Raw genomic sequence first — 15,823 nt, 5'->3', positions numbered from 1 at the left:
GGTTTGTTTGTTTGTTTGTTTTTTAGAAACAAAAGAAAAAGTTTGGAAGGTCTCTGGAGAGACATTATCCTCCCTGTTTTATTCAGTCTGAGCAGCAGAAATACGAATATGTTCAGATCTCAAGGCAGTCTTTTTTCTTCTACACATACATTCCTAATTTTTATGAATCATGTGGACCTGAATTATTTTGTTAATAAAAAAATATTAAGAGAGAAGAAAGGCAGGAAATATGGGGCACAATTGCACGTTACCCTAAGGTACGTCCGCATCCGAAGCACCCAGGAATTAAATCACCCTTATAGCTTTTAGAAATCACACTCCTGTCTCTTTAACAAACTGTAAGCGAGAAGAGGGCGGGCCTCCAGAGTGCCGAAGGTTCTGATTGGCCCGACTGGCAGGAAGTGGGCGGTGAAAGCGTGGCTTCTGTTGGTGTCCGAGGCTGCTGGGTGAGAGGCCGAGGCCTGGCTGGGCTTCTGGACGCTGTGCCGTAGCTTCAAATCGCGGGAGTGGGAACGGAGGGTGCAAAACGGGGTCCCTTCATCGCTGTGGGCGCGGGGCCCTGACAGCCTTTTCGCGGAGGTGCAGCGCCCTTGCAGCCGGGCCACGATCGGCGCGGGGTCCACTCAGACCACCAAGACCGCGGGGTGGCCCAGGAGCTGCAAGGAAGGTGTTGCCCGGCGGCTTGCCCCTGTCCTGGCAACTCGGCCGAGGCCCCTGTCTCAACCTAGGTTCTTTTTTTTCCCCTGTTCTGCAGGCTCGCTTCCGGCGTCATGGCTCAAAGGGCCTTCCCGAATCCTTATGCCGATTTTAACAAATCCCTGGCCGAAGGCTACTTTGATTCTGCCGGGAGGGTGAGTTTGGGATACATCTGCCTGCATCCCTACCTCCATCCAGGCCCTGGTGTTCAGAAAGGAGCTCAGTTTTGCCTGAAAGAAAGGGATGAGCATCCCCTTTTAAAATATGTATATAATTGGAAGATAAATGTATCAAATACATGTCAAAATATGCAGTTTGAGTTTTAACATTTGTAAAAGTCATTGTTACCAATAATTTATAATTGAAATAACCTCAGTCATTGATAATTTAAATTACAAAGATGATGAATATGGCGTTTTCCATGTAATTTTGCAGTTTTGTTCGATTTTGGTATGCATTTTTAAGAAGGGAGGAGTCCTGGTGGTATGTCACATGTGCCATGTTATTGCTTTATATTTGTACACATATACGGGCAGGGTAAATGATGAGCGTAAATTGGAGAGTGTGGTAAAGACATCTTTAAACCGAAAGTGCTAAGAGAAATTAGGGACATAGGCCTGAAATTCTTCCTACTGTTGCCACTCTGCAGAACACCCCCACAGCTGGAAAGCAAAAACAAAACAAACAAACAAAAAAAAAAAACCAGTAAATTAATGGTTAGCACTTTATAAGCCACTGAGCAAAAGAGAAGCTGGATGTAAGATACCAGAGGCCTGTGTTTTCTCATGCCTCTTTGAGTGAATGTAATTGTTAAGGGGGTATACAGTTCTTTTTAAGAATACCTAGTTGAGAAATCAGAGTGCATTATGTTGGAAGAGTGATCACTTTGAAGTGCACACACTTTTAATTCTACCAGTTTATTCCTTCTAAACTCATCATGCGCAAAGCATTTCACATGTATAAAGGCCTTAGAGATTTTGTACCTGCCAAGTCAACTCTATGTGGCTCTTTTGGTTCTTTCCTTAAAACACTTGTCACTATGGATTAACTTAACATAATCATCAGTAATGCAAGTGGGAGGGATGAAATAGATGGAGAAGAGTTGCAGGATAGAAGAGTACCAAAGTATGTATGAATCTAGAGTCAGTCGATTTTTTTTAGACCAAAATTGAACTACTCAAGCAAAGCTTCTTAGAACAATCTTGACGTCATATGGCTTCCTTTTGGCCATTTGGACCTGTGTTCTGTCTAGCTTTGCCGATCCTGAAGCTCAAGTATTTTGTCTGGTCTTGTTGGAGAAAGACCTGCTGTTTCATGCTAACTTGGCAAAGAGAACGTTTGAGGATTTATCCAAATGACACAAGCCTTCAGTAAAATACAGCTTGCTATTCAGACTGTTTATAAATTAAATGCTTTTACCAATTTAACTATTTCCACGGGAGAAAAAAAGGTATTCATAAATTTAACTCTGGTCCAAAAATAAAGTGATTTATCACCTAATACATGGTTTTGGAGAGATTCCAGAAAGAAACGAGCATACCAGTTCTAAAATTGTTTAACGTTGAACATCAAGGTTCAGACCCTGGAGATCTGTCCTCCTTAATTTGTTAACGCAGACCTTCCAATTAGGAATTGGTCTGTTTTCTCACGTCTATAAAAAAAGGTGGGGGGGCTTTTGGAGACTGCAAATTATTGCTAGAGTTTGAATAATTTTGTGGTCTGCCACAAACAATCAATTTTCTCAGGCAGGTTACCTTTATTAAATGCAGTTATATGACAAATAGGAAGTGACTTCCCTTCCTGAGATTGAAGTGTTCTCATTCTTGGGCTCAGAGTAAGGCCAGGCAAGACGATAAATTATCCGTGATCTATGAACAGAAAATGACATGTTCTCATGTAGATGCACTCTTCTATCTAGTTGAGATTTATAGACCTTTTATATTAATACTGAAGTATATTTTATCTTACTAAATGTATTTTCAAGACTTGTTGAAATCTTGTTGAAATCTTAAGCTCTTGGCAGAAATTGTTAAATAATGGGAGTGTGTCTGTCAAACAATGTGGTTTCTTCTTCAGAGTATAAAATAAGGGATCATAGTGGTGCTTCAGGATAAATAATCCAGATATGGTTGATAGTCTGGTTTGCCTTATCAGAGATGCTCTTCAGAAGTAAAATTTTATATCTTTTATAATAATTCTGATACTGTCTTCTTACTTTTTTCAGTGTTGAGATGCCCTTTTTAAAAAATGAAATTATGATGCTAACAGGTAGTAGTTAGGTTTGTTTATAATCCTTACGTGGTGAAATGAAATGTTTGTAACCATGTGATATTCCCCAACCTTTTTGAAATTTTACTGCTTTGTGAAGTCCAAGTCTGGGAATCACAGCAGGTTCCTAAAATTTTTGAGGGATACATTAAAGTGACCTTTTAAGACACTTCATGATTCAGTGTATACAGAACTTTCAAAATGTTTTTCAGTTGCTTGTAGGATGAATAACATAATGATTACGTGGGCCTAACAGTTTGCCCAGCATCTATGGGCCTTCATATGGATGTCACTAACCCACAGCCCCCACTTTAGTGTGCTTTTAATCCATATCCAACTAATTACTTGTTATAGACCCTTGGACTGCTTAAATTTTTTAAAAGTATCAACATTTATATCCCTGAATGTGAAAGACCCAAGGCCCATGATTTCATTTGATCCTCAAAATACTTTTTGAAATTGGTGGGGCAGGTATTATCATCCTGACTTTATAGAGGTAACTGAAGCATAAAGAAGTCATATGTAGAGCGAGATCACCCAGCCAATCACAGATAAAGATATAGGCAGCCTTATTCATCTGGGCAAAGCCCCTCCTTTGCCAGGCACTATGCTGGGCACGGGTTTTTTGATACTAGGTCTGATAGTCTTTCTACTCTGCCTAAGCCTCCTGATATCCCTGAATTTATTTTGATTTTCTTATCCTACTTCTACAATTTGTAAAAATTGTTTATCCATTTTTTCACAGATGGACTTTAATAAATGTTTATCCTCATTTTTTAAATAACAAAAACAACTAGAGTGTTTCTTTTGGAAATTAATATTGCTGCTGCTTGAATGGCTAGAAAATAGCAAACATGATTTGTGCTTAGTTTATTAAAATGATTTTTATTATAATAAAAATATTGGTTTAAATAACAGATGTTCCCTAATAGGTGGAAATTACAGCAGTCTATTTTAGCATTTATTTACAAATTTTATGTAAAACATGTAAGTTGCAACAAAAGTATTTCCTGCCTTGAGTAGGAAAATATAGTAGCACTTTAAAGTTTTATTAATTTGTTGTTAAGAATAAAATAATTGTCCAGTTCTCCCAGGCAAAAAAAAAAAATGTGACCTAAGTGGAAATGAAGTACCCTCCTATTTTTGATGGCCTATAGTCTGGGAAGTTGAGTGGTCCATATTTTTTGATACTTGTTTTCCCTTTAATACCTACAGCTAACTCCCGAGTTCTCACAACGCTTGAACAATAAGATTCGAGAGCTTCTTCAGCAAATGGAGAGAGGCCTAAAGTCAGCAGACCCTCGGGATAGCACTGTTTACACTGGCTGGACAGGTATGAAGTGCTGACCGTGAGCTGGCATAAGCATTACAGAGGAGAGCCAAAGCATTACCTTTGGAGAGCTGTCTGACAGAATGGGATGCCCTTAAGTGCTTACTGCATCTGTATATGAGTAATTGCTTCCGGGAGAATGCGGTGCTCTCAGCCTAGCCTTGATATCTTTGGGTTTTTAACAGTGCTCTGAATTTAGGGCAGGGTAAGCATAGTCATGGAATATGTCATACCTGACACAAATTTGGATAGCTGCTTGTGGAAAGAAAACATGATGCTTAGCATTACATAGTCAATTTGGAGATGGAATTTCAGTGGGAAGAGCTGGGAAGCATCTCAGAATACAACATGTGAAACAGAAATAAAGGCAGTTTATCCACAGGAAACAAACAGGGATCATACACGAACACAGCGTGAACCATAGATTGCTTGAACTGATCCTTCCAGATAGTCATCGCTAGTTGGTTTGCATTCACTGTTTTGCTGGTCATTGAGACGTGGACAAAATTTGGGAAGAAATAGTATATAGGTTTCAAGGAAGTGAGAGAGAGACAAACCAAAGAAGGAATGCTGAAGAACTTGAGTTAGTTTACTGATGTAGAGAGACAGAAAGACGGCTTTATAATCTTGAAGAAGCACGGTTTAGAGACTCTGTGTTTTCCAGTTACTCAGAAAAGAAGGCAAAAGGAGGAACAAGTTTTCAGCTCAAGGAATTAGATTTTAAGGCAGTGTTGCTTGTCATGAAAATGCAGGTTCCTGGGCCTCACAGTGGAGATATCAGTTTAGCAGGTCTTGAGTGAGGCCCAGGAATATGCATTTTTCAAGCCTCAGTGGTCCTGATGTATATAGTCCTCTGTGGACTGCACTTGAGAGCTTTTCTATGGCAGGAATTTACTAATAGCAAACCTTTTAGTAATGACAAGTGATTCTGTCCTTATGAGGGCGAGGAGGCAGATAAAAATCAGAATAAAATTCTGTTAGGGATATTTAAGGTCATTATTTTCTAAAATAAAAGGAATGGACTAGTTAATGTTCGGCCTGCCTTCTTAGCTTCGTTTTATAGTTTTGGGGGATTTTAGAAGCTTAATACAAGGTTTATTGAAAATGAGAATAAATGTGAAAGTATTTTGCTTCAAGAAGAAAGTTGTAACAACATTTCTCATTTAAATGAACATTACTATTTTTTATTTAAAATTGTGAGAATCGGGGCTCCTGGGTGGCTCAGTTGGTTAAGTGTCCAACCCTTGGTTTTGGCTCAGGTCATGATCTCACAGTTCGTGGGATCAGCCCCACGTTAGGCTCCACGCTGACTGAGGGGAGCCTGCTTGGGATTTTCTCTCCCTTTCTCTCTGCCCTTGCCTTGTTCATGCTCTCTCTCTCTCTCAAAATAAATAAACTTTAGAAAAATTAAAAAATTAAAAAAAATAAAATTACAAGTATTTGAGCAAAATAGAACAAGTACAATGCATAGTTATCTTTAGCTTTCCTCTTGATTTCCACATCTAAAGCCCACACTTACAGATCTTTTCCCAATATATTTGGAGTTTCTATTATTTTGTTATTCCTGGGGAAAAAAAAAAAAAAAAGAATAAGACAGATGGCTAGATTTAATTCCCTGACTACAAAAAGAATGACTGAAATCTCTGTCCTACTCACTCATTCAGGTGAGCTATTATTATTACATATTATAAGGTACGTTGCTTTAGGGAGAAAAGAAGTGGGAATTGACTTCAGGTTTGAATTAGTATTTTGACATTGTTGAAAAACCATCAGTCAGGCCCTCTACTGCTGGGGCTGAATGAGATACTAAAGGTTAAATAGAAGAGGAAATAGAAAAGGAATTCCACTCCAAGCAAAATGCAAGTGTGGCTAAATGTTTTGGCAGTATGAGTTTCCAGCGTCATCTCCTTTGAATGCCAATATCCTTCAACTTTTTGTCTTTAAGTATTTATGATCCTTACTGCTGGATCCTGAAAGCAGCTTATATGGCAAGTGTCTTAGGCAAATTGGCATACTAAGCAGTTTGGGTTGTTTTATGATGTAGCATAAAATCTTCTAGATAAATTTGCTAATGGCTTTGGAGGGAAGGGATCCTGATGTCTGCTAATTGAGCACTGTTAAAAAGCCATTATTCCCACATAAAATGGACTGTCTCCTCCAATGTTTTCGTAAGTAAAATGCTTTTGTTCCCTTGCCAGTGTTCAGACGGTCTGAATAGCATAAAACTCTGAGTTGCATAAGAAACTACGTAATGCTAATTTGACACAAGAAATCTTGTCAGTACCTTCTCTTCCCATTGTTCTATCTTACCAAGTATCATCTCTTCATTATTGCTATTTTATTGCCATTAAGTGGATTCATAAACATTTTAAGGTAATAAACACACTTGGTGTTGTGTGTCAAACCAGTGTTTACATAATTATGTATTAATTTGTATGTTACTCTTTGTATTCCCCTTTCTGTCTTCCAAAGAGGGATACTTTTTAGGAAATAAGGATTCTGTTTTCTTTAATTTGTTCCCAAAATTTAGTGTCATATTTTTTATAAATATTAATTGTTATTTGTTCTTGTTGCTAACTTGTCCAAAATTATATTACTTTGGGAAACACTAATTTATTACAGAAAAGCTTTAAAACTTGATCACCTTCTTCAACATTGGTATTTATTGAGCATTTGGTGATCATTATGTAGTTTGTATGAGAGAACTTTATGATTATTATTAATTAGAACTTTAAGTTACCATCCTATTTTGTTAAGTTTCATTCCCCAGTGGAAGTATGATCTAATAGTTAATGCTCATTCAGATAGAATTAGGATTTAGAATAGGGTTAGGTTCTGCTGCACATATATGAAAAAAACCAAAATGACAGTGACTTAAATAAGATAGAAGTTTATTTTTCTCTTCTGTAAAAGAAGGCCAGTGCAGTTCAGGGTTGATATAATGGCCTCAGCTCTATCATCTCTCAGCCACTGGCGTCTACCTCTTGGCTAGATCACTGCTGAAGATTAATGCATCACATCAGCCTTTCAGGCTGCAGAAAGGAAAAAGAGGCCAAAAAAAAAAAAAAAGAATGCATTCCTCTCCTTTATTTATTTTTTTAAGTTTATTTATTCATTTAAGAGAGAGAGTGCAAGCCGAGAGGGGCTGAGAGAGAGAATCCCAAGCAGGATCTGTGCGGTCAGCATGGAGTCTGATGCAGGGCTCTATCCCATGGCTGTGAAATCATGACCTGGGCCGAAACCAAGAGTCAGAAGCTTAACCAACTGAGCCCTCTCATCCAACAAGCTTCCCTCGTCCCCTTTTAAAGGACTTTCTGGAAGCCCCACTCAACATTTCAACTCTACCTACTTTTCATTGTCTGGAACATAGTCACATGGTCACTCCTGTCAGGAAGGATAGTAAACGTAGTCTGTTAGCTGGGGTTAAGTGGATTTGGGGTAAGATCCTAGTAATCTCTGCTATAAGTCCTATATAACAAGAAAAATGATTTTTTTTATTGTTTGCACAAAGCATTTGGACAATGAGCCTTAATTTTTTTCCACCTACAGAAAGATCTCTAACGTCTGCCAATTTGGAGGGAATTTTTATCTTTAAAATATTTTGAAGTTTCCTAAACAATATTTTTTCTGCTCTGGGTGTCTTGGGAGACTCACATTTGGAGTTTGTTTCAAAACACTTTTATTTTAATTTTGTTTTCATTTCAATAAGTAATAGTCCTTTCATAAAACCTGCCATTGAAAGCAAGTATGATAGGAATGCCAATTCATAAGTAATTTTTCTAGAGCTAAGTGTAACTTCTATCAAGAAAGGGGCTGCAACTGGTTCTAAAGACTGTGAGATGTTAGCGTTTTCTCAGCGTGACTGAAATGTTACCTGCCTCTCCTTTCCACATCCTCTCAAACTCCTGCTTGCTTGTCACAGGGTTATAAAATTCTTAATTTGTTTGTACCCTGCATTAATCCATAGTAAACCCCATAGTCATATGTCTGTGTTTCTGCTTCGTGACTACAAAAAGCTACAAATGGAAACTGTCCAGCTTCATAATACCTCATTCATGCTATGACTGGATTTGCCTCAGTTGCTCACTTGATCTTGAAAATGAAAGTTTTAGTAAAGAAGCCCATGTGGTTTTGTTTTGTTCTTTTATTTTTTTAAGTTTATTTATCTATTTTGAGAGAGAAAGCATGTGCAGGGGAGGGGCAGAGAGAGAGGGGGAGAGAGAGAATTCCAAGCAGGCTCCTTGCTGCCAGCACAGAGCTCAATGCAAGGCTCGAAATCACAAACCGTGAGATCATGACCTGAGCCAAAACCAAGAGTCGGATGCTTAACCGACTGAGCCACCTAGGTGCCGTGCCCATGTATTTTTAATATCACATATGCACTTAAAACTGAAAAATTGGACTCCCATCATTTTTTCCCACTTTCTATTTTTTTAGGAAAAATTGAGACTAAGAGTGACAAGCTACTTATTAGAATTTCTGTACCTGTGTTATATATGCTTTAGAAAACACTGTGTGCATAATGCTTTACTGGTAAGGGTGATGTGTACAGGTTAAATAAAAATTTAAAAGTAGTAAGTCATTGCTTTAGAAAGTACATTGCCTTTACAAACTAGTTTACAACTGAAATTATCTTGGCTTTTATTACAAAATGGAAGCAGAGGATATAACACAGTGATGAGAACGGTCAATGTAGGCTTTTAATAGGATTCAAGCATCATTTTCACTAAAGCCTACATATTTACATGCTGTGTGTGTCACAGTGCAGTTTTACAGTCTGTATTCCTGACTTTTACCTTTTTTTTTTTTTAATTTTTTTTCAATGTTTTTTTAATTTATTTTGGGGACAGAGAGAGACAGAGCATGAACGGGGGAGGGGCAGAGAGAGAGGGAGACACAGAATCGGAAACAGGCTCTGAGCCATCAGCCCAGAGCCTGACGCGGGGCTCGAACTCACGGACCGCGAGATCGTGACCTGGCTGAAGCCGGACGCTTAACCGACTGCGCCACCCAGGCGCCCCTACCTTTTTTTTTTTTTAAATGTTTATTTTTGAGAGAGTGAGAGAGACAGAGCCCAAGTGGGGGAGGGGCAGAGACAGAGACAGAGAGAAAGAGAGAGAGACACAGAATCCAAAGCAGTCCAGGCTCTGAGCTGTCGGCACAGAGCCCGATGTGGGGCTTGAACTCACAAGCTGTGATACCATGACCTGAGCCTAAGTCACAGGCTTAACTGACTTTTACCTTTTTTTTTTTTAAATTATTATTATTCACAACACAGAAATAAGATGCCTTTACCCTAGGAAAGAAAGGAGGGGAGAATTGTTCAAACCTGCAGCTGTCTCATATTGGCCATTGAGGCAGTTACGGTAATACATCGCTCTGGGGTTCATGCTTATCCAGGAATGAAGTATTGTGAATAATCAATTTTGTAGGCAGTAATTGAGAGTTAACAAATTATTACTGATGTTCAGAAACAAGAATTCAGTAATTTAATAATAAAATATATGGAGTAAATTTTGGTTCCCAAGGGAATAAGGATCATCAGTATGCAGTTTCATGATCATTTGACTGATAAAGGACAGAAGTAAAGATTAAAAATGATGCCTATTAATAAAACGTTGCTGGGATTGACATTTGAATGACGGGATCCAGTGTGTGCACACATATGCCAGTAACTAATGTTATATGCCAGGACACCATTCTAAATGCTTGGCATTCGTTAACTAACCTAAATCTCAGAACAGCCCTGTGGTGTGGATACTCTTTGTATCCCCATTTCACAGATGAGAAAACTGAAGCAAAGCAAGGCTGAGTACCTATTCCAGGTTACATAGCCAGTAAATTAGAAACTTAAGCTTCAGCTCAGCAAGTCTGGCTTTAGAGGCCCTGTGTTTACCCCACGAGAGTGTGTGCCTGTGTGTGTATTTACTCTCCACTTCTACATCTGGGTTCACTCCCTACATTTTAGGATGTATCACGTATGGAGAATGTGCGCACGTGAGCTGTAGGGTGGGGTTGCTTGAGCAGTGGTAACATGATGATACTCGTGCTGTCCAAACATTTTAGAGGTGACTAATGACTAGTGAGTTTTAAGTGTTTTAAAAAAAAATTAGGATAAAACATGAAAGGAATTTGGAAGGAAAGAGGGAAACATGAGCTAGACAGGCAAGAGTAATAACTATTTAAAAGTCTATAGGAAGAAGTTATTTGGGATCGGACATAAAGCAAACCGTGGAAAGATTTATGGGCATTTGCAGCCAGAAAAATGAAATCTCCAGCATTGTGCTATAGAAGTTGTTTCCATGCTTCCTAATCCTAAATTAATATATTCAGCATGGTTTCAGGGTAGAAAATTCACTGGGCCAGAACAGAAGCTTTTCCTCATAATTGCTTGTATTTGAAAACGCTTGTTGTGGATCTTCTCATATGAAGTATCTGTTAGTCTGAAAATAATCGGTAGCTGTTACAGCTGTTAATAAGCAATATTTGAAATGAACAGGCCCAGTTCCTTTCACTGAACTTTATAGTTCTTTATAGAATTCCTTTATAGAATATCCTTTATAGAATTTCGTACATTGAAGTGTAATGCATCGTGATACTGATGTATGACATGTGCCAGCAATAAGCACTGAATTGTTCGCTCTTAGCCATAATCCTTTCCTGCTGGACTTACCAGGAGTTCTTTACAGAATGTGCTCCCAGCTTGTGAAGCAAGGAAAACATTTCTGTTCTTTAGGTGCTCCATCAAGAACTGCTCTTTATGCCTGTGCACATAGCAGCAGACAGTACGGAAAAATGACAAGCATGGAGTCCCCTTAAGATCATACCCAATGGCCAGCTACTAAGTGGTCCTAGGTGGTGTCCTGGAATCTGCTGGGACTCATTCGAGAGCCTGATGGCACCTATCTTTGGGCTGCTCTGGTTTTCATTCCAGGTAGCTTCCAGGGAGGAAGAGATTTTAAAGTACCTTAATAAAATAGAAATGATAAAGCACTGGTGAGGAATTGATATTACAGAGAATTAAATGAGCAGATGAGGTATTTTTGTGTTAGAAATAAGCATTTAGGAGAAAAGATTGCTTCCCTTGCAGATAGCATAGTAGAAAAGTTAAGTAAACCCAAGAGATAGCTGATCTCACTAGTGTCTTTAAGAAAGAATGAGGGAAAGTGCTAGCCCTCATTTAATTTCACTTTTTCCCAGTCTTAACTATGATGATTCCTAAGGGAAATGATGATCAGCTCACACTTAAACATACACACACTCACACACACACACACACACAGGACTCTAGGGGCTTTAGTTCTAAAAGACATAACCCAATCTTCTATAACCAACTCACAAAGTTAATGAGGCTAAGATCAGCATATATTTCCCCTTTTCAAGTATTAGATAACATTTTAAATAAGAGGATATGCAGCATAATCCCTGGAGTAATATTAACTTGCGCTCTAAATGCAAGTCATTAAAGTGTTTCAAGATGCTGTTCCTCTGATCTGCCAAATGTATAGCCTTTGAGCTACAGCTTTAGCACGTGGGGCTTAGTTCCTGCTGATACCAGACTTATTTGAAAGGAATCACTCTGGCCAGGTATCTTTTCTTTGCAACTTCATCTTTTTATTACGTAACTTTTCAATGAGAGCCAGCATTTCAGTGTCTAATTTGAGCCCCAGCCAAGTGTCCTTCACCTTCATGAGAAGCGCCTGTGCCTCGCAGCCAGCGCTGCCAAGGCAAGCGGAAGGAAAAAAGGGCGTGGATCCACACTGGGTTTATTAGAGCCCTTTACAGTGAGCACTAGATAGAGAACTGCCAGAGTATCACCTACTTCCTTTCTGACTGCACTTTTTACTGTGTTGATTTCATTACACTGTAGGTTATCTTAAGTGGCTAAGATACGGGCTTGAAACAAGTATAGGGTTCAAATGCTACCAGTGTGCTTGGGCGAAACACTGAGAACAGGAAGAGAATGTTGATAGACCAGAAGAAATGGCAGGAGGGAAAGAAAGAAGACCTATCTAAGCAATTTGACTTTTCTAGACAACACCAAGGAGGCGGGGCTATGTTTTGTCATTTTGATTCTGAGCATCTTCAGCATTTAACACAATGCCAGGTCTATAGTTGGTGCTTAATAAATATTTGTTGAATGAATGAATGAATGAATGAGTGGACAGTGTCCTGCTATTACTATTCTAGCTACCACCTATGCAAGCTAAAAACAGTCACTTAAACGAAACTAGATGGAATGGGAAGAGAGTGGAATTCAACTCATTTCGTTTCTGTTAGGATGTAGAAGAGTTAATCACATCTCTTTCCCCTTGACTTCTGATCCAGTTGAGAAATGAACTTGGAAATTAGGTAGGGCTCATGACATCTGCTTTATACTTGGTAAAGCTGGATAGAGAGCCTATTGTTTAGACGTGGATGTCAAGTGGGTTTCTTCCTTCTTGCCACCTGATTTGAACTTACCTCCTTAGACTCAAACAGAGCATCTGGATAGCCCATGTATGGATTACCCCTTGGGAAACAGGAGAGAAAAGAGGGAGAGCCTGAAAACAGAGAAGACTCCCAGAAGCTCAAGAGAGGGGCCAGATGGCACGTGTATAGGGAACATTTTTCTAGTCAGAGGAGCCAGTAAGGGTGGAGAGAGGCAGGGACATGGGAAGAAGAGTATAGTTCCCTTTGTACTTTCTGTCCCTTTCAATCAGGCATCACAAATAAGATGGAGTCACTCTTTCAACACTCGGTAAAGTTCACAGTATAATGGAGTTGGGCATTTATTTAGTCACTGTGTGCTGGGGACTTGTACTGATCAGCATGATCCACAGTAGCTATAGAGTAGCTACTATTATTTCCATTTTATAGGTAAACATGCTTAGGCACAGAGAGGTTTAGTAAGTGAGGTAAAATCACACAGCTAGTGAGTGGTAGAGTGAGGCTTCAATCCCAGACATCAATTCCTGAGCCCGTGCTCTTAATGACCACTATGCTGAAAGATTTATCACCTATTAATGGCAGTCTGAATAAAAGACTAGGAGCACTTCCTAATTTGACAGTTATGAAGCAGGGTACTGAGGGAAGGAGGAGGAAAGCATGATGTGTCCTTTTTTGAAAATCTGTTTTCCTCTCAGACAATCAGCTCTGGAAATGCATCAGAGAGAAAAAAAGACACATGTTCCAAGTGGTTTTTTGCCCTCTGCCTTTCCTACTTCTCTGTGCGGGGCGATACTACGTAATTAATGGTGCAGAGGCACACTGGTCTTCTCCCCATGCTACCTGTACTCCCGATGCGCAGCGGCTTGTCATGCTTGGCTTTCCTCTGACAGCTGAGCAGAGCTACTGGTCCGGGCAGTGTCCACTGCAGGCTCCGTGGAGAGCGCTGTGCACAGAAACAGCAGTGACTAGGAATGGGAACTGTGCCCTAAAGACAACTGTGACTTTGTTGAAAAAATAAACAGCATATCAGAAAGTACCAACCTGATGTAGACAGATGATCATACTGTACAGGGTTAATTAGAGAAAACAGTCACTTATGTTTTCATAAATCTGAAAGGAAAAAAGAAAAATGTGGTAATTGATGAACTTTCAAAGTTTTGACTAGGGAACAGTTTATTTGAAACTCAGTCATCCATCACCTTCCAGGGAGTCCCCGCTTCCGTACCGCTCAGAACCATTAAGACCATCCTTGGTGTTAGCGTCTCTAGTGACTCCAGCAGTATTGCAATCTGAACACGGCTCTTCCCACCAGATTACACGAAGAGAATCTTGAAAAGACCCTGACCTGCAAGCAAATACTTCGTAAGAGGATGTGCAATGGCAGAGGTTTTCACATCAGTGCAGACTGGTCATAAAATAAATGAATAATGTTAAGGCATAATCTCTAAAATGCAGACTCACAGACAAGTGTTTTTGAGAGTTCATACATCTGTGTAGATTTTTATCATCTCCATATACATTTGAGAGACACCAAGGTCTTGATTGGTCAAGATGAATAGGACTAATGATCCCTCAGAAATTCAAAGGCTTGGTATTAATTACTTCTCAACAGCTGGCTTTATTTATAGTACTACTGGGGATAAGTAGCTGAGTAAGGAAATTGCAGATTTAGAAGTGTCCCTAAGCAGTTTATCCTCCCTTCCCCAAGTAGTAGCTACAGAAGGAAACCGAACAGAAAAATCTAGTTCAGAGCTTCCATACTAAAAATCAGGACAGATTCCTATTACAGCAAAGTTCTCTTCAGTCCTCACGGTATCATTTTTTCTTTAAATTAGTTACCAACATTCCAAAAACAGATTTCTAGGATGAACTGTGGGGGCAGTGCCAGGCTTCCTGAACTTCTTATGCAGAATGACATCTGTCTCTGGTGTTCAGAGCAGTGCTGTCCTTAGAACGTTCTGCAGTGATAGAGAAGTTATTTTGTTGTCCATTATGGCAGCTGCTAGCCACCTGTAGCTCTGGAGCATTTGAAATGTGGTAGTGTGACTGAGACACCTTATTGTAAATTGTTCACTTTTAATTGTGTAGACACTTACGGTTAGAAGCTGTCATATTGGCCCCCCAGTTATAAGTAACCAGACAAGATTTAGGAGTTGTAAGCTCAAAGTAGTGTATGTCTGGACTACTTCTGGCCTTTCAGACCACAAAGGAGGTTTTGTTTTGTTTTTTGTTTTTTTTTTTTAGTTAAAAGCAACCCCTGCCTACATAGGATTGGTGAATCTTGCAGCCCATTTGCTCCTGAAGTGCATCAGAGAATCATTGACTACTCTATTAGTCACATGATTCCCCACACCTTTGGAGGACATTTGTCCAGCCTTTCTCCCCTGAATTCTGGACTCCTACATCCAACTGCCTATCTGACCTCTCTGCTTGGATGTCTAGTGAACATCCCAAACCTGAACTGTACAGGTTTGGCTCATTCTCTGCCTCTTCCCCACTGCCATGTCCTGTGTTAGACGTGCCTAGTGCCCACCCATATCTGGTGTCCCTCTCCTTCTGGACTCCTAGGAGGATTAAACCTCTCAACTTCAGTGTAGTTACGTGAGGCAACCTCTTCGAGTCCAGGGGTTGCAGGTGGAAGTGGCATGTGATTTCAAGCCAAAGCGTGTAATTGCTGGTGTTTTCTTCATGTGGTAGGTGTCCAGGATGCAGTTCCCTAACAAAGTCCTGCATGTTCAGTCCCATCTTGGAGGGCCTGGACTAACCCATCAGGTTACCTTTGAAAAATGCCTTTTTTAAAAAAATACTACTCCTCAACATAAACCAATCATAGATTAGCATCAAACCCAAATTTCTATGTCTGGTTTTAATTTGAACCCCCAAGGAAACTGTCCTTATTAACCATGTCATCTCCTAGTCTTCTCATCCACATGGATTTTCTCAGGTAATTAATTCCACTCTCCGGGAGTACCATGCACTGGCTCCAGTTCAGTCTTCCCCTTGTGGTCCATGCCCCATCATACCTCCTTCTCCTTGATGGTATTGTTTTTCACCCTGGAATGGAGGGAATACTTCTACCCACATCTGTCCATGCTTCTT

The 15,823-nt window shown here is 39.7% G+C and overlaps 1 protein-coding gene across 4 annotated transcripts in view; it reads left to right on the top strand.

Annotated features, from left to right (window-relative positions):
- Positions 1 to 394: 394 nt before the first annotated feature.
- The window catches only part of LANCL1 (LanC like glutathione S-transferase 1), a 37,170-nt gene continuing 21,741 nt past the window's right edge, over positions 395 to 15,823 (top strand). Inside the window, exons 1-3 of one of the 4 annotated variants that reach the window (XM_040476130.1) lie at positions 395 to 446; positions 755 to 851; positions 4,180 to 4,297. In XM_040476130.1, coding sequence (XP_040332064.1) covers positions 771 to 851; positions 4,180 to 4,297 — 199 coding nt within the window. In that variant the 5' untranslated portion in view covers positions 395 to 446; positions 755 to 770. The other 3 variants (XM_040476131.1, XM_040476129.1, XM_040476128.1) reach the window with 3 other exon arrangements.

Source organism: Herpailurus yagouaroundi, unplaced genomic scaffold (genome assembly GCF_014898765.1).
Source record: "Herpailurus yagouaroundi ecotype Mexico unplaced genomic scaffold, PumYag 140, whole genome shotgun sequence".
NCBI classification, from domain to species: Eukaryota; Metazoa; Chordata; class Mammalia; order Carnivora; family Felidae; genus Herpailurus; species Herpailurus yagouaroundi.
The sequence above is the reverse complement of the archived record's forward strand: the minus strand, read 5'-3'. Positions and strand labels throughout refer to the sequence as shown.